At 48.1% G+C, this 25,629-nt stretch overlaps 3 protein-coding genes across 5 annotated transcripts; 1 reads left to right on the top strand and 2 right to left on the bottom strand.

The window, feature by feature from the left end:
• Positions 1 to 85: 85 nt before the first annotated feature.
• Positions 86 to 11,865, bottom strand: Cchcr1 (coiled-coil alpha-helical rod protein 1). 2 transcript variants are annotated; one of them, XM_026414307.1, is made up of 18 exons: positions 11,744 to 11,865; positions 10,662 to 10,728; positions 10,367 to 10,580; positions 8,264 to 8,567; positions 7,575 to 7,738; positions 7,336 to 7,471; positions 7,042 to 7,152; positions 6,774 to 6,923; positions 6,120 to 6,230; positions 5,919 to 6,025; positions 2,994 to 3,106; positions 2,765 to 2,810; positions 2,450 to 2,610; positions 2,149 to 2,337; positions 1,970 to 2,071; positions 835 to 986; positions 556 to 721; positions 86 to 379 (listed from the first exon to the last, which is right to left on the bottom strand). In XM_026414307.1, the coding sequence occupies exons 1-18, from the start codon at positions 11,822 to 11,824 to the stop codon at positions 270 to 272; spliced, it is 2,484 nt and encodes an 827-aa protein (XP_026270092.1). In that variant the 5' UTR covers positions 11,825 to 11,865; the 3' UTR covers positions 86 to 269. The 2 variants fall into 2 exon arrangements, with proteins under 2 accessions (XP_026270092.1, XP_026270093.1); XM_026414308.1 differs by having other exon boundaries at positions 556 to 679.
• Positions 11,866 to 12,222: 357 nt separating this feature from the next.
• On the top strand, positions 12,223 to 16,356 carry Tcf19 (transcription factor 19). 2 transcript variants are annotated; one of them, XM_026414319.2, is made up of 4 exons: positions 12,223 to 12,393; positions 12,722 to 13,282; positions 14,159 to 14,708; positions 15,947 to 16,356. In XM_026414319.2, the coding sequence occupies exons 2-4, from the start codon at positions 13,045 to 13,047 to the stop codon at positions 15,954 to 15,956; spliced, it is 798 nt and encodes a 265-aa protein (XP_026270104.1). In that variant the 5' UTR covers positions 12,223 to 12,393; positions 12,722 to 13,044; the 3' UTR covers positions 15,957 to 16,356. The 2 variants fall into 2 exon arrangements, with proteins under 2 accessions (XP_026270104.1, XP_026270103.1); XM_026414318.2 differs by lacking the exon at positions 15,947 to 16,356 and adding an exon at positions 15,593 to 15,875.
• A 1,721-nt stretch (positions 16,357 to 18,077) lies between these two features.
• Positions 18,078 to 23,009, bottom strand: Pou5f1 (POU class 5 homeobox 1). Its single transcript, XM_077801985.1, has 5 exons — positions 22,605 to 23,009; positions 19,499 to 19,619; positions 19,091 to 19,221; positions 18,517 to 18,675; positions 18,078 to 18,344 (listed from the first exon to the last, which is right to left on the bottom strand). The coding sequence occupies exons 1-5, from the start codon at positions 23,007 to 23,009 to the stop codon at positions 18,078 to 18,080; spliced, it is 1,083 nt and encodes a 360-aa protein (XP_077658111.1).
• Between the last annotated feature and the right edge of the window lie 2,620 nt (positions 23,010 to 25,629).

Raw genomic sequence — 25,629 nt, 5'->3', positions numbered from 1 at the left:
CTTCTAAAACAGGATAGAAAAGATGTTTGGAAAGAGGCACCACTTTTCACAGCCTCAGGAAGAATTCCCCAAGATAACACTTCCAGACAGTGGTTCAAGTGGAGTCATCTTTATTTAGTGTAGTGCAGGAGAATTTAGACTTAGAGGAAGTTGGTGTCTGTGAGGCTGGAAGGGGAAGTAGACTGGGCTGGCCCCCACCCATTCTCCAGGATCTTTCTGGGGATTCAGCCCTTAGGCAGGCTTCACCTCCAGCTCTCAGCTGTAGCTGCTCAGGTGTGGACTGGAGCAGAATTCTGGTTGTCTCCTTGACAAATAACTTCCTCCTTGGAAATGGCCTCACTCAGGCCCTGTAGACTATCAAGCAGGACAGAGAGGGACTCTGGGAAAAAAAGACACCCAAGTATAGACGCTGGTACTGGATATGATGGTATGAGGGACAAGTTTCTTGGGTCAAAGGTGGGTGTGGATGGAAGAGGCCAAGGCATACACACACAAAAGGGTCTGGAGTAGATGCCAGGCGTGCCCCCATTTGTCGTTTTATGATTAGTCCATTACCTTTTGTGGGCCCCCTGGACGACAGAGCTGCTGCCGGTGGTACTGAGGATCCAGGAGGCCTGGGGCTGGACTCCACAGATTTCTCCTTATCCAGTATGGAGGGAAGAACTGCCAACAGTCGCTGCTGCTTGTAATGGGAGAGGAGACCCGCCTGCTGCAAGGTGGCCTGGGAAGGAGAGGGTTAAACGCCACCTAGCCCGGGGAAAGCCTTCCCTCCTTTTTCCACTCCTTTACCTATCAACCAGTAAACCATGGGCCCTGGACTCTTCAGTCTCCTACCAGCATGATGTTCTTGTCCCTCTCCAGGTCTTGCACTCGCCGGGTCAGCCGCTGCCCCTCCTCCTTCCGGGCCTCATCCTGCAGACGCCTGAGCTCCTGGTTCCGCTCCTTTTCTCTAGTGGCTTTACGTTGGATCTGGCGCAGAGACACCTCTGTGGAGAAGCCAGGGTGGAGAGGGAGGGTGTGGGTCATCCTAGAGGTGGCCAGGCACCATGAAAACAAAACTGAAATGCCAGGGCAAGTGCACATATGGGAAGTTACTCTACTCTGTAGATCCCAGTGTCTCTTCCATTCAGCTGGAGAGGTGGGTTGATGCTCCAGGTTCCTGTGTATCTGTGAACCCAAGTACCTCTCCTATCCCCCAATCCACCCAGGAGTTCCTTAGGGGAGAACTGAACATGGGCTAGATATTAGATTTTGTGCAATTAGTACTCATATTCTTATAGTATGATCATAGTATTGCAGTTACACAGAATTCCTATTTGTGGGTGATTTGGCTGAACAATCATGTTTGCAATCTACTTTAAATAATTAAAAAATGTATATATAAATATGTGCATGTATACACAAGAGCAAATGTGGCAAATGTTAACTGCCATCTCTAGTTAGAGAAGATACATTCAATAAAGGACTTTTTTTGGGGGGGTGGGTACTAAGGATTGAACTTACACTCTACCACTGAACTACATCTCTGGTTTTGTGCGTGCGTGGTGTGTGGTGTTTGGTACAGGAGGCTGAACCCAAAGGCCCTCTACCACTGAGCCACCACCCTAGCCCTTATTTTATTTTGAGAAAAGATTTTAGTAAACTGCTGAGGCTGGCCTGGAATTTGCAATCCTCCTGCCTTAGCCTCTCAAGTCACTGGAATTACAGATGTGTACCCCCATGCCAGGTACCCAAGTACTTTTTTATTTTGAGACAGGGTCTCCTGAGTTGTTGGGATTAGAGGATACACCACTACACTCAGTGTGTGCTGTTTCTTGACACTAAACTTCATAGTATGTCCACAGGTAATGTGCCATTCCTATCCCTTCATTTGTGGCATGCCTCAGCAAGTTTTAGTGGGGAATAATAACTTTCTGTCTCAACAATTCCTTCTTCCTAGAAGGCCTACATCTACCCTGGCACATCTCACCAGCCTTGGCCTGCTCCTTCCGAGCCTCGTTCAGTCTCCTCTCTGTGTCTGAGAGCTGTTCCCGAAGTCGAGTCTCCACCTCAGCCACCTTCTCTTGCAAAGCTGGGATGAAGGTGCAATGAGTGTCAGAAGGAACCACCCCAGACCACAAAGGGGTGCACACTTCCCCTCCCCCACACCTTGCCCATAGATCTTCTGCTGCTGAGTCAACTCCTTTCGGAGACTGGCAGCCTCTTCAGTGCTCTCCTGCTGGCCCTGGCGAGCTGCTTCCAACTGTAGTCCTAGGCTGGCCAGAGACTCCTGGGTTTGCTGTAATTCCTGCTCCAGCTGCTGGGCCACCTTGCTCAGCTGCTGCCGCTCTGCTTCCCCTTAGAAGAATATGCTCACTCAGACCTCTTCTTGTGCATGTGCTCTAGATGTCAAGTCTTCCCTCTTCTTCATCAACGTCCCCCATCTATTTATCCATCCATCTACATGTACCTTGCTCCCGGGCCCGGCCCACTTCCTGTTGTATGACATGAGCACTCAGCTGCAGTTCTGAATCCAGGCGATTCCGTTCTTCCCGCAGCTGCTCCAACTCAAGGTTTAAATCTATGTCAGGTGGGGGTGGAGGTGGGGGAGGGGGTGGAGGTGGAGGGCAGCTAAGACAGAAGAGAAACAGAGTCAGCTGTTGGCTAAGGAATTTAGAGCCCCTATCCCTCCTCAGTCCTCATTGTTTGGGATTCCAGCAGCCAACATCCTAAAGCTTCACCCCCCACATAACACCCCCTTCACCTTAAAGTGCCCAGACTTTACCTCTCCAGGCGCAGCTGGGCCAGAATCAGTTTCCGAGCCATCAGGCCTGGGAAGAGGCAAAAAGAGATGAGTACACAAAGGAAAAAAAGGACAGACAGGGGAGTAAGGGAAAAAGAAATGCTGGGGCTGGCAAGAAGGAACCAGGAGGATGGATGTGGGATCAGAAAGAGCTGGACCAGGAAGATGATGGACAAAGCAAGCAGGACACACTCACAGTTTCTCTACCCACCCTGAATGGTGTGGACCTTTCGGACAGCATAGCTAAGTCGGTTGCTGAGGCTGGGAAGCCGGGCTATAGCCTGTTCCACCTTAGTCAGAGTGTTCTGGAAGCAGATCTGAGAGCTGGAGAAGGTACAGGTCACTAACCCTCCACCCTCACCTCAACACCCAAAGACCTGCACCTCAACACCCAAAGACCTGCAGGGTCTTGTACAGACAACACTGTTATACAAGTGAGAAAAGCAGAGAAGGGGAATATGAGAGAGGAAAAGAGAAGCTGAAGCCACTGGGAAGGGTAAGACCTTAGTGCCCAGCCACTGTGCCCCATAATGGAACCACCACGTAAATCATATCTAAATTCGTTAGCCAACAGAAGCAGAGAAACTGAATGCTTAAGGCCTTTAGCAACTGTCAGATAAAATAATCCAACTGCTAATAAAACACAAATATTCACCAAGTTATTCCTGGTAGCAAATGCTACCAATAAGCTACTTCTACAGCACTTTTTTTTTTTTTTTTTTTTTTTTTGGTACTGGAGACGGGACCCAGGAATGCTTTACCACTGAGCTACCTCCCAGACCTTTTTCTTTTTTTATTTTCAGACAAAGTCTTGCTAAATTGCTTAGGGCCTCATAAATTGCTGAGGCTAGAGTTGAACCTGTGATTCTTCTGCCTCAGCCTCCTGAGTTGCTGGGATTTCAGGAGGGTGCCACTGCATTCAACTCCTCAGTACTTTTAAATTTTTATTTATTTATTTACTTATTATTATTTTAAGTTATAGATGGACACAATACTTTTATTTATTTTAATGTGATGCCAGGGATTGAACCCAGTGCCTCATGCAGGCTAAGGCAAATGTTCTACCGCTGAGCCTGGCCCAACTTTTTTAAAATTTTATTTTGAGACAGAGCTAAGTTACCTAGACTGCCCTCAAACTTGTGATCTTCCTGCCTCAACCTCCCAATTGTTGGGATTATAGGCGTGTGCTACTGTGCCCAGCCTGATCAGTGTTTTTAATAATAGCCCTGTAAAAAAACAAAAATAAAAATGACAACATTTACGAGGTCCTATCTCATCTTGAACTATAGCCCATAATTCAGGAAAGTGTTCAGTAACCATTCTGTAGGGGAAAGCACAGCTGGTACCATGAGGCTGGATAATCGCAGTTGAACTAGATTTTATTACCCACAGCCATTGCTCCAGAAATTTGGTTGTTTGGTACTGTATGCATCACACTCACAGTATATGAACTTGAGTGCATTTTTCTAAGGATAAGGCCCATAGTTTCCATCAGTTTTCTAATGGACCAGTTCTCTTGGCCATAGTCCCAAGAAGACATCAAATGACCATATAGATTTTCAAGTAACTATAAAGTTTATTTCTCAGAACCTATTTTTTGATTACTATTATGCAACAGAGACCAGTTACCCTCAGGCACAAGCCCAAGAATGGAGATTCCCTGATACCAATGAAGGGCAAGTCCATATGCTTTATCAGGGGGCTAAACCAGAGCCACGACCAACATGACTCAGGAAAACTGAGAAGTGAAAAGAGCCCCCAAAGAGGGACCAACACTGGAACCTTCTTAGGAGAGTATGAGTTCCCCCTAGCAGAAAAACAAATGATGACTTGACAAAGCTGGCAGCAGAGCAAAGACCACTCTCATCTGAAAACTATTTGAGAAGGTGGTTCCAACACCTACAGTGGCTCTTATTAAAACCATTTTCTGGTAGTTTCCGGTCATCTAAAGAGTTGCTAACAAATCTGGCAACAACCCACCTGGACTGCTTTAAGCCTGGAGGGCTCTTCAGTAATAAATCATTAACAAAAATCATTTTTGTGATCTTATGAGACCAAAGTAAAAATCTGTCCTTGACATATCTCTCTTCTCCTATAAGTAGAAGATTGATGCAATGGACTGCATCTGGATAATGGCTCCTCAGAACTAGTCTATTTCTGTGCAAGTTTAAAACTCTGCATCTTTTTTTAGTGGGAGCTGGGGATTGAACCCAGGGTCTCACACATGGTAGGCAAGCATTCTACCACTGAGCCACACTTCATATAGACTACCTACTTCAGTTATTGCACAGATGAGGACTAAGGAGAGGCTGTTACCATTGCAAAGCAATTCCTTAGAGGTCTCATTAAAGATTATGTAACAATTATCAGGGATTAAAAAACCAAGAATTTGGTAAGAAACATAAGCCTGCAATTTATTTAGGACTCTGATATACATTTTAGATGGACATCCAGTAAGCAAGTAGGAGACAGATTTAAACAAAATATTTTCTAACCAGCTAATAAGCACAATGGCACATGCCTGTAATCCCAGGGACTTGGGAGGATTATAAAAAACGAGGCCAGCCTGGGCAACTTAGTGAAACCTTATCTCAAAATTAAAAAAAAAAAAAAGTGCTGGGGATATAGCTCAGTGATAGAATGCCTCTGAGTTCAATTTCTAATACTGCAAGTTAACATACTAATAAAAATTATTTCAACCAAACAGGGCTTGCCAGGCATATGTGAGGCCCTGGGTTTGATCCCCAGTACTGCAAAAGAAAAAAAAAGGAAGAAGTAGATCATATATTTCCATACCCATCCCTGAACAATTATAAAGGTGGAGATCTTCCCAGCTGCTCCAGCAGGTACTACACTAAACTATAGAAGGCAACAGTGCCTTACCTCCCACCCAACATAAAGTGGAAGTTCACAACAGAGCCTGTAGTACCTACCAAATGCTGAGATGTGGCAACACCCCAAGAGAAATCAACACAGAAGATTTCAGAGGGCTAAAGGCTTTCAGCCCTGTATCTTCCAGCTGCCAGATTTTTAGATTCTCTCACCTGATGCTTTTCAATTCCAAAGGTGCCCCCAAAGCTGGGGAAATAGCTGGAGAAGCAGAAATGCTCCTCCACCTGCCCTCCATCCCAGATACCTGCCCACAGCACCAGCCACAAGCTTCAGCTGCTCCTCAGCCGAGGCTGCCTGCTGCTGACACCGCCGCCTGGCCTCCTGAGCACGGCTCAGCTCCAGCTGCAGGGCCTAGAGAGGATGAAGTAAAGGAAAGGGTCCCTTCCTGGGGCCCAGCCCACAGACTGAAGCCCTCCCTTTGTCTCTGCCTGTCTCACACACTAACCTTGGCACCCGTCCGCTCCACCTCCACCTCTGCAGTTTTGTCCTGCAGGGCGCGCTGCAGGATGGCCTGCTCCTGGCTCTGGGCTGTCACTTTTTCCTGGAGCTCAGCCATCTGGGGAAGAAGAGGGCAGGGAAGTCTAGAGCGAAAGCTGTGGGGGCCACTGGGGACAAAGGGATAGGGGACAGAAGTCTTTGAAGGAATGCCATATAGAGAAACAAGTGGCTAGGGTTTTCCTGAGAATAGAGTCTGAGTCCAGTTGACCTTCCAGAAGCATGTTTCATGTACTCTCGTACTTTGAAGAATACCTCCTGATCCATCTACAAACACCCACCATCTCTGACCAAGAGACCATCTCAAAGATGCTGTCATCTTGTCAGAGAAGCCATCCCTGACCAAACTACCTAAAGCAGACCCACTATGGTCTCTTTGTTACATCATCTTTAAAAAGTTTCTTTTCAGCACATATGCTTGCTTGACATTACCTGGCTGTTTACTTGTTGAATCTCAATTCTAGCACATAAACTCTTTGAGATCAGAGTTGTCTTGTCTGCTTTGTTCAGGTTGCATGTGGTAACCACTCAATAAATATCTGTTGAATAATTGCCATCCCTGTGCAAGGAGCTGGGAGGAATGCAGGGAGAAACAGCCACTGACCTGTCCCTTCAGCTGCTTCACACAGTCTCTATGCTCCAGCTCCTGGGCTTTAAGCTGCACCATGAGTGAAAACACCTTCTCCCGCCAACGGTTTAGTAGAGACTGGCACTTCTTAGTATACTCAGGTTCCAGTAAATCTGAAGGTTGAACCTGAAGATGGAGAACAAGTGTGGGCTCCTGGGGCAACAGAGTAAGGAGATACCATCTTTGGCTTTTCTCTGTTCTGCCTAAGCAACAGAGGCCAAGGGCTGCCCCAGGAGGGCCCTACCTTCCTGAGCAGCTCCTCCTCCTGTAGGGTGAGCATGTGCATGAGGCTCTGCACACGCACCTGCATCAGCTCCACGGTTGTATGCAGGCCATCTCGGTCCTCCTCCAAGTTCTGTGAGGGAGGAAGAGTATAGAGTGTCTTAGGGCTCCATGCCTGCTCCAGGGCACCAGCAGTTTGGGCCCTGCAACATCACTGCCTACCCTTTTAGGTACTATACTCTCCTCCAAGGGTGACCACATCCCCTACCCTGATTCCTGGTGTCTCCCTCCAGACCCACACCCTGTATTCTCCCACCTGCACAGTGTCCAGAAGCTCCTGTCGCTCTGTTTCCCATGCCTGGCTAGGGGTCTCGAGAGGGCCTTGTTCCCCTACATATTTCCTCAGATTCTCAACCAAGGTCACTTGAGCTGTCAAATCTTCTTGTGTCTTGCTAGGATTAGCAAGGGTGGAAACAAGGCAGTCATTAAGGGAGCACTGTGAAGAATCCCACATCATCAATCTCTGGGCCCCCTCAACTGTCCCTGTCAATTTACCTGAGCTCCTTCCGCAGCAGCTCAGCCTCCTTCTGGGCCACAGTCAGCTCCTTAACTTCCATTGCCCTCCTGGTTTCCAGACTATTCAGAGACTTCTCCAAGCCCTCAGCCTTGTTGGTCAAACTAAAAAGAGCCTCCTGGTGAGCCTGTGTCAAGGAGGATAGCTGTGGAGAGAAGAGTGGGCTCAGCTCAACCTTATATCAGGGTATTCCAAACTATTCCTGTGTTGGCCTTGTCTCTCCACTCCCACTGTCTGTGACCTCAAAGAAAGACAGATCAGTTATCAGTTTCATCCATGAGGACAGAAACTCATAGGCAATTTGGTTATCAAGTCCCCAGCTCCTATCTCAGGGATGGCAAAGAAAAGTATTGGGTTTCCCGACAGAATTACCTCCCCTTTTCCATTCCTCTATAGGGGCCACACCCACCTACCTCACAGTCCCCCACCACATTGGAATCAAGGTACCTACTTCCTTCTGGTGAGAGGCCACCTGAGTCCTGAGAAATAATCTGAATAAGATCAAAACACCTAGATTCTCTGTCTTTCTAAGCTGCCTGCTTCACTCCTTTGCCAAAGATCTCATGGCTTAACTGCTCTTGGGGATCTCTTCTGATAATGACTCTTTGCTAGGAAGTTCCTGCCCAGCTACCCTGTTATGAGTCTGAACCCATCCTGCCCCTACATTCACCTGCTCTTGGTGCAGCCTCTGAACTTCCTCCAGCTCCTGTTGGCTCTCTTCTTCTAGTTTCTTACGTACAATCTCAGCCCCAGTCAAGGCAGCACGCAGGCCCTCAGCCTCAGCTCGGCCAGCCTTCTCTGCCCGTGCCAAAGCCTCCAGTTCCATGGCCTGGGCCTCCAGCCTCATCTTTTGTTGCAGTGAGGTCTCCCGCAGGACCTGGACTTCATCCTCTAGCTGCCGTAACTCTTGAAGCTGCTGAAAGATCAGCTCAGCCTGCTGGCTCAGGGCATGACACCCCTGCTGCTCTAGGGACCTTCAAAGACAGGATGGCACAGACAAAAAGGTGTCTCTTGTACTAAGAGGGAGGCCAAGGGCATAAATGGAGACAAGAAGAGGACCCCTCTGTCCTTACATGGGGAGGTGGGAGATGAAGTTGGGGCATGGGAATCTCTATATTCACATCATCATTGTCATTCATTGAGGCCCTACTAAGCATAATAGATCCACTATCTGGATTCACAGGACTTAATGGCTAGTGAGATCATGGAACATGATTTTTCTGGAGACCTACATACAGGCAGATGTAGCAAACATCAAATGCACACATCATGAGGCCACAAGTTCTGAGTGAAGAGGTTAGAAAAACATGTAAGACTTCCGAATTTTGATTTAAGACTAGGAAAAATGAGGGAAGCATGGGCGTAGGGGTAAATTTTCCTGGGCTTACAGTATCAATATGGCAAGTCCAGATGCTAGGTATAGGCTTTTACAGAGTGTTTGGCCTACTGTATGAGGAATCTGAGAGGGCAGAATAATAAATGAGACACTCCCAACCTTTGGAGAACACTTTACTGGTGTCATTTAAATTTAAACCAGCTCATAACATGGCTGAGACAACTCCCTCACTAAGAACCATACTTTACTTTTTTTATTTTTATTTTTAGGCTAGATCCTTAGGCTAAGGAAAATAAGTGAGTTGCCAAAAATCCCCTACCTGGCAGCCATACTAGAAATAGAATCTGTCTCCTGATACCAGGCTAGTACTCCACCTTCATCATGCATCTTTTTCCTTGATGTAATCCTCACTCTGGATTGATAGTACATTTGGGAAACGAGATATAAAACTGAAAGAGTAAGAATTATTTCTGGGCACATTAGCACATACCTATATCCCCAGCAACTCAGGAGGGTGAGGCAGGAGGATCACAAGTTTGGGGCCAGCCTGGGCAACTAAGAGAGACTCTGTCTCAAAATAAAAACTAAAAAAGAACACACAGTGGCGCATGCTTATAATCCCAGAAACAAGGATTGCAAATTGGAGTCCAGCCTTGGCAACTTAGCAAGACCCTCACAACCACAACCTAGTGAGACTATCTCAATAAAAAATAAAATGCACTGGGCATATAGTTCAGTGGTAAAGCGCACCACATTCAATTCCTAATACCACAAAAAGAAAAAAGAATTTTCACAGCACATTCACAGAGAGTGCATGCCAGATCAAATGGAATGTTCTCCAAAAAGGCTTTCTTCAACTACTTCATCAGAATGAACCCATGCACCACAGCACTGGGTCTACATATCTAGTCTGCACTTCACCTTGTTTTATCTGGTAGTTTCCAAATATTTGTAATCAACCTATCTCCTCCCTTCGAAATTTATATTCTTTTTAAGTTGAAGATTTAAGGCAGGCTCTCATTTATTTTTTAATCTCTATTCTTGGAGTCTAACACTCCTTATTATATATGCATTGTAGATACCAATAATTGCCTATGTAAAAATGTATGTTTTTTTTTTTAATTTTTATTTTATTTTATTTTTTTGTGTTTTTTTTTTTTTTTTTTAAAGAGAGAGGTGTGAGAGAGGGAGAGAGAGAGAGAGAGAATTTTAATATTTATTTTTTAGTTTTCGGCAGACACAACATCTTTGTATGTGGTGCTGAGGATCGAACCCGGGCCACATGCATGCCAGGCGAGCGTGCTATCGCTTGAGCCACATCCCCAGCCCCAAAATGTATGTTATTGAACCAAGGGCCAAACAGGGCAAGGAATCTACTTCAGAGAGGAAGGGTCACAAGCAAGCACCAATGAGAAAACAGAAACAATGGATCCCTACCTGCCTCTCCGCCCTGGCCCTTGCCCATTTCCAGAAACACCCTGTTCCCACGTGGTCACTGGAGACCTCTGGATGTCTAGTCGCCTCTCTGAGACATCCTGATGGGCTGGTGGTTGCACCTGGGGAATGTCTGAGACCCAGGTGGGAGCCATTCTTGAAAGAGTTGGAAGGGGCTTGGCTTGGAAGTGGGAGGGGGGAATCAGCCCAGTGAAACCTGATGAATCACAAGAGCAAAGATGGTCATTAGTTTCCCAGGAAAAGGCAACCAATGGACCCCTTGCCTGGCCCCACTGACCTGAAGGTGGCAACATCTCCTCGTTGGCTGATGGCTCTACATTCTTTCTCTGGCCATCTTTCTTCCCCTGGACAACAGGAGAAACAAGGACACTCCAATTTAATATTCAAGCCACCTTCAAAAGCCAAGCCCCTACAGTAACAAAGTCATAGTCCTTAAATTACAGCCAGTTTTAGCAACTCTCAGTTTCTTTTTCCTGGGTCCCAAAAAAGATAGTGGATACCCCAGGTCCATTTGCTTGTCCCAACCTGCCTCTCTATAGAACTGGGCAATAACCAAGATGTGGAAAGAATTTACTGAAATAGGCCAAGTTGAGGTTCTTAGGGCTTTATTCCTACTTTTAAGATTCTAGGCAAGGCCTTTACCTTCTTCCTCTGGGCTGGAGGTGAGAAAGGAGGTACACAATGTAGGGGCCCTGAGCTCAATTTCCAGAGTTCTTTCAATGATTCAGCAAGGCCTTGGGGAAGACCATCAAGGCACCACAAAGCCATGACTTCTGATTCCTTCACTATTAAAGTGCTGACCCAAGGTCTGGCCCCACAAGAATGTGGCACATACAGGGTTAGTCGCCTCTCCAGGACCCCTGGGAATGCAGGCAGCCTAGAGCAGGTGGCAGAAAAGCCAGCTTCCTGATATCTCATCCAAACCTCTCTTACTCTCAGTTTCTCTCTACTATCCCATCAGTTTCAAGTCCTGTTGCCCTTCTCTGGAGGCCCACAGCCCACAGAGTGAACTCTTCTAAGACTTTCCCTGACCCTCCCACCCGATTTCATCCACTGTTTATCTAACCTGGGATGCCTACCCACGACCCCTCTTACATCCTATCTGCTTTTTTCCTGAAGGGATTATTGTGGTCCCTCACTTTCACCCTCATCTCTCAGATTATTATGCTTTGTTCTCTTTACTCTCTCCCAAATACCCTGGTCTCTTCATCCTGCGAGCCTCTAAAGCTGTTTTTACCACCTCATCTTTTCCTTTACCCCGGCCCCTGTGACCTTCTTCCCCTGTGAACCCCGTGAACCCATCCCAGAACCCCTTTAGCCCTTCCCACCCCCAACCGACTCTTCTCGAACGCCCCTTACCGAGCTCGAGAGCCCCCTCAGCCCTTTGGCCACACCCCCTACACCTCGCTTGGGGCCTGGCCTCCTCCCTTCAGTGTGCATGCGCAAGGCGGGTGTTTTAGCGGGTCTCCCCAGTTTCGCTCTGGAAGGAGGCGGGGGGGGGGGGAAGGTGCACGCATGCGCAGTGGCATCTAAGGCTACGCCCAATCAAATCACCGGGGCAACTCCGCGCCCTGTCGGCTCCTCCCCACTCCGGGAACCCGGGAAAACTCCTAAACTAATCAAAAAAGGCGGAAGGCGGGAGATCGGGGACCCACCCCGAAGGCCGCCCAATAGAGAGGATGAGGGCAAATAAGAGGGCCAATCAGGAAGGGCACGGGGGGCGGGCACGCTCGGCGCGAAGTCAACCCGGGAATTCCGAAGGAGGGGTCCGCTCTGCCCGCGCTCAGAGGCTTAGCCCCTCCCTGCCTCAGCTTCCTGGCTGTCAAACTGCTGCGAGAGCGGGAGCAGGATCACTGGCCTTTTTGAGAAGAAGGATATTGCCTGGAGCACAGACTGCACTACGCGGATAGATCTGAAACTGGGCTGGTGCCGGGACGTAAAAGGCCGTTTTGCCTTGCGGAATTTCAAGGAACTTCTTCTCGTTTGATCCCATCCAGAGAAGCCGGGAAGTAAGGAGTTCGATCCATTTTGTTGAACCATTTAGGGGCCCGTTTGCACTGTCCTTTAGAGTGACAGTGAATTCACTTGGGTTGGAGCTGAGCGAGGAATTGGCCAGAAGAGCGGGGCGCGGTCGAATGGGAGGGGTGCACTTATCTGGAGAAGCAAGTCTGACAGCAAGCTTCTCTTCTCCCGATTATACTGTGATACGTTCGTGTTGCATTTTCATGTTTGTATAACAGGATCGCTCCCCCTGCCACCCCCCTCACACACACACGGTACACCTCAGTTTGCATTTTCCCAGAAGCTGCCTAACATACGATTCGTTGCCTTGCACAGATTGGAGGCTCCTCGGATGTTTGATGGCCTAAGGATCCAGCTTAACTGAGGTGTCATAGGACGTGTTCCTGTTTTTGCGTTGGGCCAGCACCCTCCCGGAATTCTTTAGTTGCAAATTTGCTTGATAATCAACTTTATATTGCATTCAGTCTACTTGAGCTCTGAATTTTCACTATTCGAGCTTTGTACTCAAGGTTGAAATTACACACAACCCAACTCACTTTTCAAACTGAAAAGTTAACTAAAGCTAGAGGTGCATGTCTGAGAAGTGGAAAAGGTGATGGATTCCTGAGAAATAAGGTGGTGTGGAGGGGGCACCGCTCATGCTACCCTGCTTCCAACTACTACGCATAGGGGGTGGCAGGGGCGGTGATCTCTACACCTTCCATCCCCCGACTGGGGCTGGCTGCACTTATCGCTTGGGCTGCAGGGCCGACCTATGTGATGTGGCCCTGCGGCCCCAGCAGGAACCTGGCCTCATCTCTGGAATCCACGCAGAGCTGCATGCTGAGCGCCGGGGTGATGACTGGAGGGTTAGTGTGGAAGACCACAGCAGCCAAGGTAAGCCTTGAGAGGGGTAGCTTTTCCCCAAGGCAGTTCCAGGTTGGAATAAGGGAACCTGTCATCTGCCTCCCCAAATCCCTATCAAGTTGGACAGTCAGTCTAGTTCTTGAATTTCCATCAGAAGCATGCACTGTCAACTCCGTAGAACTTAAATGCTCTGTTTAGGGCTTGCTGGATCAAGGGCACAGATCATCATCAGGGTAGTGTCACAGGGGGCAAGTTTTGGGGCCAAGCTCAGGCTCGACTGTTTTCATCTTTGCTGAGGTATCTTGTTCCTGTTAGATGACTCATAATGATGATCTGCACATGTGTCTTTCCTTTCTACTAAAGGCAGCCACGGAAGGCTAGGGCTCAGTTGTGTTCTGCCACTGGCTCCTGGTAAAACCCTGATCAGGCCTGTCACTCCACTTCCCCAGGTCTTAGTTTCCTTTATATAACAAAGTTTGGTAATGTTTTGGTAAAGTCAGTGCTGGGGGTGCTGTAAACATTAGACTATAGTAACCAACATTCATTTAGTCACTAGCTAGATATTTCTAAAGCACATTCTATATGGATGACACTAACACCCTCAATTAACAGCTGAGGAAAATTAGGCACAAAGGTTAATAAACAGCTGATAAATGGCAGAGCTAGAATCTGAACCAGTCTGAGGCTATACTAAGCAAGCATGAGAGTTGGACCTAAGCACTTTGGGAGGAGCTTCCAGCTAAGGAGATTACAGGTGGTGTTATTTGCCAAGAAGTTTAGAATGTGAGGGAGAATTTGATTCTCTTTCCTGTGTCCCCTGAAAAAAAAAATCAAACAGGTCCTTTTTTCTCTACCCTGATTGGTCATTTCTGTTCTTGTCATTGTTTCATGCCCCACCATCAACAGGGACTTTGGTCAATAATGTCCGACTCCCAAGGGGCCACAGATTGGAGTTGAGTGATGGTGACCTCCTGACCTTTGGCCCTGAAAGGCCTCCTGGAACCAGCCCCTCGGAGTTCTACTTCATGTTCCAACAAGTCCGGGTCAAACCTCAGGACTTTGCTGCCATTACAATCCCACGGTCTAGGGGAGAAGCCAGGGCTGGTTTCCTGCCCATGCTTCCCTCCCAGGGGGCCCCACAGCGGCCCCTCAGCACCCTCTCCCCTGCTCCTAAGGCTACACTGATCCTCAACTCCATTGGAAGCCTCAGCAAGATCCAGCCCCAGCCTCTCACCTTCTCCCGGAGTGGGGGTGGGCCACAGAGCCTGCCTATTCCCACTCCAGCTGGGGAAGTGGGTACCTCGCCTGCCCCACCCCCAAGAAATCGGAGAAAATCAGCTCACAGAGTGTTGGCAGAATTGGACGATGAGAGTGAGGCTCCTGAGAGTCCCCAACCAGTCCTCACAGAGCCCAGGAAGAAACTCCGTGTAGAGAAAACCCCACTGACACCCAGTGGGTAAGTGGCACACTCAAGTGTCTGCCTGCTCTCAGTATTTCACTGCCTTTGATTTCTTTTTAAGAGTCTCAGGCTGTGGAACCCCACTGCTTAGGAGGTGAACAGATAGAATTGGTCTTAGAATGGCAGGAGCTGGGTTAACTCTGACATACATTATATATACACACACAGGAGGAAGCAAGTTGGTATTGCGTCACTGGTTAAAATAGGAGTGTAGGAAAAAATAAAACTTGGCAAAGGATGGTAGTGCACACCTGTAATCCCAGTTACTTGGGAGGCTGAGACATGAGGATCAAATTTCAGAACAACCTGGGCAATTTGACAAGAGCCACTCTCAAAGAAGAATCCTGGTCCGCTTAGTGTTTTCCTAGTGTGTAGGAGGTCCTGGGCACTACCCTCAGCACAATAAATAAAGTTACGAACTCCTTGTCTACTGACATCCTGTTGTTTCGGGTCAAATTTGGGGCCTCAGGCATGCTAGCTAGGCGCGCACTCTACTACTAATCTATACCCCAATCCTAAATATTTTTTATTCATTTATTTTTGGTGCTAGGGACTGAACCAAGGGGTACTCTTACCATCAAGCCACATCCCCAGCCCTCTATTTTGATACAGGGTTTCATTAAGTTGCCCAGGCTGACCTGGATCCTCCTGCCTCCGCCTCCTGAGTAACTGGGACTACAGGTGTGCACCACCATAGCAGAAAGGCCCTTTTTACATTGAGGACTTGCACCTTTCTTCTAGTGCTTAAAGACAGGGAATTAAATTTCCAAGGCTCACATTATCTAGTGAGTCTTTCTAGATCCACCCTATGTTATCCAGGGCCAAGGTCTAGGTTTTTCCTACAGGTTTTCAATGACCCTGGTATTTGTTGCTTCCTTTAGAAATCGACGTGGCCGTCCTCGGAAGCACCCAGTGAGCACCCCCATGACTCACCCTGTAATTGGGGATGGGGAACCTTGTGCAGCCCCTTGTTGCAGCCTGCCCCAAGAAGAGACAGTGGCCTGGGTTCAGTGTGATGGTTGTGACATCTGGTACCATGTGGCTTGTGTTGGCTGCAGCATCCAGGCTGCCAGGGAGGCAGATTTCCGATGCCCAGGGTGTTGTGTTGGGATCCAAACCTAACATCCACCACCAAGGCACTAGAGGACAGAACTGGCACCTCCTATCCAGGATTGAACACAGTAGTGTCCAAATGGATCCTAAGAAATGCTTCCCTTCTTTCCTTCCCTCCACAGGAGGGAATGACCACAAGGAGAGGTCCATTGCTATGGACACTGATTCAGGGCCTGAAGCAGGCCCTCATGGCCAAGGTGGTTTCCTGCCAAAGAAAGTGCTGCCTCTACCAGAAGTTGCCAGTGAGCTGGAAATTCCCACTGTTACAAGCTGTAAGGCCTTGTTGTCATGGACACCAAAATATATCATCCAGCACATATCATCTGCAGAAGCTATGCCTGGGAAGAAACAAGAGGGAGTTGCTAATGTCCTTGAATGGCATCTACCTAATACACTCTAAGAAAACCAAGGGCACAGTCCTGCCCACCCCCAACTTCCTTATACTGCTTAGTCCTCTCCCTGACCATATCTCTGATCTGGATTTTCAGAGCTTTGCTTTTATTTCCAAATAAAAATCAAGCAGCTTCATTCACTCTTTGTTGTTTGCTCTTCTTATGGCTCTGATATTGTTTTCCAACTTTGGGAAGAATAGACTTGGTAAGGTCTTGGAGAACTAATCCAGTTTCTTAAGGGAAGGAGGGAAGAGAAATACAAACCATACAAACCTGTTCATTGGAAAGGCTGGAATATGTGGGATAAGCTAGAGATAGGAAACAGGGGAAAAAGAGGAATGGAAATTACAGGGAAAATATCTACTTCCATTAAAATAAGATAGTTGAGATTTAATTCACAAGGATGAATTTTATAGGCTTCACCAGGAAAAAAGAAAAGCTGGTGAACCAGCTATAGCAGAAGCCGATCTGGTCCAGTGTGGATTAACCTCTTAACCCATGTACATATCATACATGTGATGTATAAAATGGGCCTTGCACCAAGCCAAGATACTGCTGGAGTCTATGGCCACCCTGAACACGACCAATCTGGTCTGATATTGCTGAGGGTTGCATCCTTTCTATAATTTGTATGAGAAAAGCTGTATTTTGACCTATTCTCTTGCAACCTGTATGTCCATCCTCTTTCTTCTGAGACTCACCAAACCCACATTTTGCCCACATTAAGAAAACCATTCCAAAGTCCCCTAATTAACTAGCGGCAGAACCAGGAATAAGAAGGTATATAGCAAGTTACTTAGGAATAGTATGTAAGTGGAACCCAAATGGACTCTGGTAACAAGAAAATACAGTGGGCTGGGGTTGTGGTTCAGTGGTAGTGTGCTTGCCTAGCATGTGTGAGGCACTGGGTTCGATTCTCAGCACCACATACAAGCAAATAAATAAATAAAGGTCCATCAATAACTAATAAAAATATTTTAGAAAAAGAAAATACAAGGGGGCTGGGCACAGTAGCTCATGCCTATAATCCCAGCAGTTCAGGAGAATGAGACAGGATTGGCTAGTTCAAAGCTAGCCTCAGCAAAAAAGCAAGTCGCTAAGCAACTCAGGGGGAGTTTTTAATTGGGGTGACATGCAGTGGAAGTTGTACTGGGAGACTTGATTTCTTAGTATACAGCCACTGAGGATTTCCAGAGTAGCACAGGTAAAATCAGCTCCTAATAGGTAACAGGGAACATGGTACCTAATAGGTAACAGGGAACATGGACCCCAAGGACTAGCTTAAGCTTTTAAGATCCTCTACAAAAAAACAGGGGTTCCAATTTCAACTCTCAGGCAGTGAGAAGTTAGTTTATTCTAGAGATTGAATCCAGGGGCACTTCACCATTAAGCCAGTCCATTTTTATTTTGAGACAGGGTCTTGCTAAATTGCTGAGACTAGCCTCAAACTTGTGATCCCCCTGCCTCAGCCTCCCAAATTGCTGGAAAGACCCTGAACAGTTGAAATGGCACGTCAGTTTCAGGGTCACAGGTATGACAACAGTTAGTATCTAACACAAGATTTCTCTGCTCTTCAATAATTAAAAGAGGATAAACCAAAGACAAATTTATCTATCTACTGTGTCCCAGGCTTCTTTATTATTTAAGAACAAAGTATGAGTGATGTGGGGATTAAAATCAAGAGCATGATTGAACTTCACCTTCCCTCCAACCAGTTCCCCAACTCCTCACCCCACCCTTTGTGCTTCCAATTCCTTCCTTAGTGAATGAAGAACTTAATCCCAAAAGCCCTGGTCCATACTCCAGGTTCTCTCCCTAGCTCCTCTTTCCTCTGCCCCCGTACCTGGGAAAGGCAGGTACCTCAGTTTGAATGCATGGGAGAGCCCAGAGTGGTGACAGAGACAGAGGGAAAGGCTTCCCCCTCAGGAAAAGGAAGCGGGGAATAGAGTGTGGTGAAGTGAGGGCTTCCATAACCTGAGGTACCAAAATGGGGCCCTGGGGCCAGAGGAAAGGATACAGGTCCCCCTGAGAAAGGAGAAGCTGCAGCTTCAAAATCCTCTCGTTGGGAATAATCAATGCTTGATCGTTTGCCCTTCTGGCGCCGGTTACAGAACCACACTCGGACCACCTGGGAGTGGACGACACAGGAGAGTGACATTAGACCATAAGCTCCAGGAGTTGGGTCTGGCTTTGCTTGTTCATTTCACCCAAAGCCCAAGTGGCAGGAGGAGGAGCTAGAGAAAAGGGAGTGGCAACTGGGGAGGCAGAGAGATGGCATGGACAGGGATAGGTGCACTCACATCCTTCTCAAGCCCCAGCTGTTCAGCAATGTGGCTGATCTGCTGCAGGGTGGGTTTTGGGCACTGCAGGAACATGTTCTCCAGGTTGCCTCTCACTCGGTTCTCGATACTTGTTCGTTTTCTCTTCCGGGCTTGCAGTAGGGCCTCCGCTTTGCATATCTAGGCAGGTAGGGAAGGGGTGACAAGGTCAGGCTTTGAACCTTCTGAACAACAGCACCACATTGAGGGGTCAGTGACATGAAAGCACATTGCTAAGGAGACAGTGACTGGATTGGTCTCCAGAGCTAGAGGGTATGAAAAATGAGGAAATTGGAAGGGAGGGTTTAGATCACCTAACAGAATGAAAGGATTATACTCCATCCCATTGAGAAGTGCTGCCCTGGGCTGGGGAAGGAATTGTAGCTCAATGGTAGAATTCGAGGGCCAGGCTCTGGATTCAATCCCTAGCAGACAAAGAAAGGAAGAGAGAGAAACTGCTGCCCCCACGTGGTAGAGCAAGAGCTGCAGGCCAGGGAGGGAAGCAATGGAGACTGGGCTTACTCAACAGGTCCCAGTGCATCCTTCCCACTCTTACCTCCTGAAGGTTCTCATTGTTGTCTGCTTCCTCCACCCACTTCTGCAGCAGGGGCCGCAGCTTGCACATGTTCTTGAAACTGAGCTGCAGAGCCTCAAAGCGGCAGATGGTCGTTTGGCTAAACACCTTCCCTGGGAGAGGCCAATTGAAAAAGAAGCACATTAGGCAGAGTCCCTGGTAACCTCAAGACCCAGGTGGTCCTCACAAGCTCCCAAACCAGAGTCCAGCTTCTTCCCAGAGGCAGCTCAAGACCAAGTGTCTTCTCCCTCCCTCCCTCCCCCATACCCCCAGAGAGGAGTGGGGATAGGAATTGCCCTGACACCCTGCCCACACTTTCTTGGTGGAGAAGACCTAAAATTCAGGGGAGATGAGGTCCCTGTGGATCAGAACATGCTGAGGGGGACCCACCAAAGAGAACCCCCAGGGTAAGCCCCACATCGGCCTGAGTGTATCCCAGATTGATCCTCTTCTGCTTCAGCAGCTTGGCAAATTCCTCAAGTTCTTTCTGCAAAGCTTGGATATCTTGGGACTGCATAAAAAATGGCAGAGGACTTATAAGAACATAGACACACTCTAAACAAACAAACAAAAAAACCCCCAAAACCACACAGGGTTTTTGAATCTGACTGAGGCCCCAAGGAATGGTCTGTGAAGTATCTCAGCCTCCCAAGACACCCACATAACCTCTAGAAATAACTCATTTATAAATGTCTAGTCCACCCATTTACTGCTCTTCCCCCAGAAACTGGCACATCTAATAGATATTAAACACCATGCAAGGGACAAAAAGACGGGCCTAGGCTCCATGAGAACACCTGACAGATTATGTAATGACTCCTGCCTGCCAGCTCTGGCCTTAGGACGGACTCTGACTCACAAATCACTCCCCCCAACCCCCATTTGAGAATAGAGAAATAGAGGATGATATCTGTCTGAATCTAAGTTCAATACAGCCCCTCTGTTTTGTTTCCAGGGCCCCAAACTAGGACATGACATGCAGACACAAACATACTACAGTAATTAGCCAGGTACAGTGGCATTTGCCTGTAATGCCAGCAACTCAGGATGCTGGGGGCAGGAGGATCCCAAGTTCAAGGCTAAGCCTGAGCAACTTGGCAAGCTCCTGTCTCAAAATAAAAAAGTGCTAGGGATATAGCTTAGTAGAGTGCCCTTGGTTCAATATCCAGTGCTATAAAAATAAAAAGTCTTGGGGAATCATTATGTACAACTATAATGCACCAATAAAAAGTGTATAAAGATTTTTTTAAAAACACACAAAAAAAGACCTGAGGATGTAGCTCAGCTGTAAACCAACCCCCTCCCCACACCGGATTTAAACACCAGTTCCACAGCACTGCAAATAAACAAACAAAAAAAAAAACATGAATAGTATTTTCTATATACTTGATTACCAATCTTAAAGTCTCATTTATGCTTAATTTTTAACTTTTATCTTTTTTGTAATATATAAGCACTCTCACTGGTAAATCAACAGATTTATTGAGTACCTTCTATAAACCGGTAGTTACACAAAGTCGACAAAAAAGTCTTGACTTTATAAAGTTTACATTCTAATGTGGCAAAATAAATTACTATCCTACATAGAAGTGCCAAGGAAATAAATCAAGTAGGGGTAGGTACAGGAATGGAGTACAGCAGGATAGGAAATTATCTTTTTTTTTTTTTTTTTTTTTTGGTGATGCTGGAAATTGAATCCAGAACATTCTGAATACTGGGCAAGTGTTCTACCACTGAGCCTTATTTTAAATTGTCATCCCCCAGCCCTGGAGGATGACAATTTAAAATAAGAATTCAAAGAAAGTGACATTTGATGAGTTCAGAGGAAGAAGAGCTGGACAGATCTTGCAGATGCAATAGCAACTTCGATTTACCAAGTGAAATGATCCAACTCTTCTTGGGTATTTTAAAACACTGACTCAAACTGATGGGTTGTACAGAGACTATGAAGAAGCAAAGGTTTAACTAGGAAGGCTTTTGCTGTGGTCCCAGACATTAGTGGCTGGAACCAGAGAAGTAGGACATGTTAGACGCAGGATGAACTTCGCAGGATGAACTTCGAAGGTAAAGATAACATTGTTTCCTAAGTTGTAGGATGGGAAAGGAGCAAAAACAGCCGGTTCTGGCCATAAGCAACTGATGAGGTGGGGCGGTGGGGGCCAACAAAGAAGACAAAAAAATGCAGTTGTCACTTGATGTCTAAATGGCACGTGAGCCTTGAGGGTGGGTGAGAGGAAGGAAGGGTAGATAGAACAGAAGTTGAGGTTTAAGGACTGAGCCCTGGGGCACTGCAGTGTAGGAGCAGAGCAGAAGCAGCTAGTAAAAACCTACATAGCCTTTGCAGTCTGGGAATGCTTAAGGAAAGTATTTCAATGGTGACTGTATCAGATTCAAACAGACAAATTTTCAATCCCAGTTTCTGCTCAGCCAGTGTCTTCTTAGCTTTTCCAAATCCTATTTTTGCCTCATGTAACAGTTGGGACACGTGAAATAAGCGAATAATGCCTCCCTAGGAATTTCTGTGATAGCTAATGAGATAATGATGTATAAACTGAGCACACAGCCAGGTATTTAGGAAGTGGACCCCAATTGCCAGCCATTATTATTCAACAATCACCTCCTGTAAAGAGACTAGGGCTACTCTCTCACACCTGAATCCACTTACACCTACTCTGAGGGCGAAGGCTTTATACTTGATCTCTCTAATAGCTTACACTTGTTGCTCTGGAGGACTGGAAGATGCTTAGTCCCCAGGGGGGCTGGAGGCCTTCTTCTCCCTCAGCAAACCCTGCGAACTTTACAAAAAGGCCTGTAGGGAACTTCTCCCATGATTTTCTTCTTCTTTATAACTTACGGAAGTGAGGCTGAAATTGATCAAATTAGTACTTCCAGCTCCCTACAAGGGGACACCAAGGTGTTTGTTTAATATCATGGCGACTCACAGGCAGGAGGGAGAGGTCAAAGACCTACAGGCCCTAAATTTGACTGGAGGTAAACCATACTCCACAAGTCTACACAAGGCCCAAACAGGACCTCCTATCAGAAACTAGGCACACCCTACCCTTTCAAGAACAATAACTCTGGGATAAGCACTGTTTTTACCTTCAGGCCACGCTCAACCTTAAGGCCAAGATCCTAGATTTGATAAGGATCAAGTTTTCCAAAAGGGCTAAGGGCGGGAGAGTCCAAACCTACCCCAGGCCCAAGCCGGTGCTAGCCTGGTATTGAGCGAGTGAACTGACCCTGGGCAGATAAGGGCCAGAGTTTAAGAAAGGACCAGTCTTGTTCAGCTGCAGATTCTTCCCGGTAATTTCAACTTCTAGTTTTCATCTTGCCTCTCAGGAGTGCCTGCAATCACCACACCCCCCCTCCATGCCTAGGGTAGACAATCCTGCCTGCACCCCTGAGGTTCCAGGTCTGGGCAGCTGCAGGTGACCACTTCCCCCTCATCTCTGCCCTTGCCAGCCCAGCCAGTTCCCCACTGCATCTCACTCACCTCCTCAGGGTTTTGATCCACCTTCTCCTTCTCCACTTTCACAACAGCAGGGTGAGCAATGCAGGGCTCGGGGGAGGTCCCCTCAGAGTTGCTCTCCATCCCAGCTCCCACCTCGCTCTCAGGCTGAGAGGTCTCCAGGCCACCGTGGGGAATCAGGCCCTTTCCAACCTGAGGTCCACAGTATGCCATCCCTCCACAGAACTCATGGGGCGGAGGATATGAGGGAATCCCCCACACCTCCGAACCTGGCCCAACTCCTGGCCCGATTCCTGGACCACCAGGAGGGCCTGGGAAGCTTAGCCAGGTCCGATGGTCAATCCAGCCCGGCTCTGGCCCTCCTGGCCCATCACCCCCACCGCCCGGAGGGGGCGAGAAGGCAAAGTCCGAAGCCAGATGTCCGGCCATGGGTTAAAAGGGCACCCCAAACCGGGGCCCTGAAAAAATAAGGGCTCACCAAGAAACAGCTCAACACCTCTCTCCCTCCCCAATCCCACCCACTAGCCTTGACCTCTGGCCCCGCCCCCTGGATGGGTGGAGGAGAGAGTGGTGGGGGTGGGAGAAACTGAGGCGGAGAATGTTTGCCTTTTGGTAGAGGTGCTGTCAGTGGTAGGAGAAATCAGGGGATATCCAACTGGGCACCCCTCTAAGACCCCCTGGGGCCTTCCCCTTCAACTCCCAAGTAGCTGCCTGGCCCTCTCAGACCCGGTACATCTCAGAGATGTCTGGGATCCCCTCTTCTGTATTCTTCATGAGCCAGGTGCTTGACCTCCTCTCCAAAGACCCTCCACATTGCCCTCTCATTGGGGTTCACCCAGCCACATTCTCAGCTCTTTAAGCACTTATTGAACACGAATGTGCCAAGCACTTTTAGGGGCCACCCTTGATTCATTAACAACCACAAACACAAACACACTGGCCAGCTGCCCTCTAGCTCCCCTACCCCCATCCAGAAACCTAGTCCTTCCTCTGCAGATACTGGCCAAATCCAGCTATCCTGCAGCCTCAGATGCCTGCCACCAATCTACCTAGCCTGCCACCTATTCCACAAAGCCTCTATTCCATACCCTGGTCCTGTGGCTCCAGTCTCCTCACCTAACAGGTTCACTGATTATTTTCGCCTCAAACACACACTTCCCCTTATAGGGACCAGGCTCTGGATTGACTGAGCCTGTTTTCCAACCCAGGTCCAGACGGAGGGAACTGACAACTAAAAGACCTGAACATCAGGCCCCCATTCCTCCCGGCCAGAGACTCAGACATTTAATACAGCAGCAGGCCCAATTCCCCCTCCCCCACTTCCCCATCCAGGCCTCCAATCCTAGTTCCTGGGTGGAGAAAACCAAAGGGGTGGGGGGTATGTGGAGAAAAAAAATATCTGACTTCAGGTTCAAAGAGGCCTGGGAGGCACTGGGGGAAGGGGCAGGACAATGGCCTTGGCTGTACAATCCCAGTCCCCAGAGGGGGCAGCTCTAACCCTAAACAAGTGCTCAACCATTGAATGGACCAGGATGGCTCCCCTGGGGACAACTTCCTGCTCCCCAACCCCCGCCCAGCTCCAATCCCTCACACACAATCCCCCTCTGAGCGCCCCAGCAAACCGCCCCCCACTATCCCCTCAAAGACTGAGCCTCAGACAGGCAACAGGAGCCTCCTGCCAGGACCCAGGATTCAGTACCCTCTTCCTCTGGAGACTAGGTATCCAGCCTCGGCACCCACCCATCCCCCAGCCCCCCAGGTCACGGGATGTGCTTTGTTTAGGGGGACTGGCAGGCAGCGGAAAGACATTGAGAAGATAGTGATTTGGAGGAGGGGTGCAGGAAACCTTCCCTAAGCTGTGCTCAGTCTATTTTTCTGGGCCTATCTGAGCATCTTGAGGGCTCATGCTGCTGGCCTAGTGCTCCATTCGGTTTGCAAGAGAATAGCCATTGGAGTGCCTGTCTGCACGGGATAATATTTGTCTGTCTACTCCTAAAACTTGCCTTAAATGAAGAAAGGCCCCAGAATAAATCAGTGGGATCCAGAAAAGCTCTGGACCAGAGTTCCCCAAAGCTTGAAAGGCCAGAATTTTGAGTGTGGGACCTCTACCGACTCCAGGCCTAGCCCAATTTGGTTTTATTTGCTAGGGTCAGTGGCTCTGTCTGCCTTCTGGGAGACTGTCCCTTGGGAGCCCCTTGACTGTGGCCATCTATCTTTATCTTGGAGGTATCTATGAGTCTTTTGAATTTGTCTTGTATTTTTCCCTCTGAGTCTGTTATATTGCCCCTGCTTATGTGCCCATTCTCCCTTCCATGTATACTTTTTGGGTGTCTAACCATAGGCATGCATATCAGTGCTTCCCATAGGGCAGTTTGAAGATCTACAGGGCTGTGGAACTGCAGCCACGTTCACATCTCAGCCATTAACTTCCCCAAAGGCAGTTGATTAAGGGGCCTGGCGGGGGTGAAGAGATGAGTTTTGAAACTGGAGGAGCCCCTCCCCTGCCATCTCCTCAGCCCCCAGGACCGAGCCATCAGGGCACCTTTGTCATGCATTTTTCTGCTGTCTGCCTAGAAGACGGCCTCCTGGAGGAGGGGGAGGGGCAGGCTGAAATCCCTACACCAGAGCTTGCCCTTCTCTTAACTCCTAGAAACCCCCACTTGCTGCCTCTGCTTTCCAGGTGCCCTGTGCCCCAACTTCCTCATTTAATACCACCCTTGTTTTTTGGATTATAATTTGTGGTTGTTCTAGGCAGTGTTTCTGGCTAGGGCAAGAGGCCCTGGCTGCCTTGTGACTGGATATGTGAAGCAGGTCAGCCCATGCTTGCTGGAGTCTGACCTGGAATTTGGGAACTGGGCTGACAAAACTCTTCACATAAATCATTTAGCACACTGTCAAGGACCTTTGGCTGGAGACCCAGAGACAGTAGGTGAGTTCCACCACACCTCATGTGGCACACTGGCATGACTGTAAAATTATGAGGGTATGATGGGTGGCTTTGCTACCAGGAAACCAGCCACCCCTCCCTGAGGTTAAGGGCTGTGGTTTG

This window comes from Urocitellus parryii, chromosome 8, assembly GCF_045843805.1.
Source record: "Urocitellus parryii isolate mUroPar1 chromosome 8, mUroPar1.hap1, whole genome shotgun sequence".
Taxonomy (NCBI): Eukaryota; Metazoa; Chordata; class Mammalia; order Rodentia; family Sciuridae; genus Urocitellus; species Urocitellus parryii.
This window is presented reverse-complemented; position numbering and strand designations above follow the sequence as displayed.

What these genes read in the sequence shown, in the direction of transcription:
- Cchcr1 (XM_026414307.1), bottom strand. Translation starts at nt 11,824, where the DNA reads ATGCACACTGAAGGGAGGAGGCCAGGCCCCAAGCGAGGTGTAGGGGGT. An exon ending in AGAGGCTGCACCAAGAGCAG is followed by an intron (nt 7,739 to 8,263) that starts GTGAATGTAGGG and finishes TTCTCTCCACAG; the next exon opens with CTATCCTCCTTGACACAGGC. An exon ending in GTCCAGGGGGCCCACAAAAG is followed by an intron (nt 380 to 555) that starts GTAATGGACTAA and finishes TTTTTTTCCCAG; the next exon opens with AGTCCCTCTCTGTCCTGCTT.
- Tcf19 (XM_026414318.2), top strand. Translation starts at nt 13,045, where the DNA reads ATGCTACCCTGCTTCCAACTACTACGCATAGGGGGTGGCAGGGGCGGT. An exon ending in GGAAGACCACAGCAGCCAAG is followed by an intron (nt 13,283 to 14,158) that starts GTAAGCCTTGAG and finishes CACCATCAACAG; the next exon opens with GGACTTTGGTCAATAATGTC. An exon ending in ACCCCACTGACACCCAGTGG is followed by an intron (nt 14,709 to 15,592) that starts GTAAGTGGCACA and finishes TGCTTCCTTTAG; the next exon opens with AAATCGACGTGGCCGTCCTC.
- Pou5f1 (XM_077801985.1), bottom strand. Translation starts at nt 23,009, where the DNA reads ATGGCCGGACATCTGGCTTCGGACTTTGCCTTCTCGCCCCCTCCGGGC. An exon ending in TGGATCAAAACCCTGAGGAG is followed by an intron (nt 19,620 to 22,604) that starts GTGAGTGAGATG and finishes TTTTTTATGCAG; the next exon opens with TCCCAAGATATCCAAGCTTT. An exon ending in TACCCTGGGGGTTCTCTTTG is followed by an intron (nt 19,222 to 19,498) that starts GTGGGTCCCCCT and finishes GGCCTCTCCCAG; the next exon opens with GGAAGGTGTTTAGCCAAACG.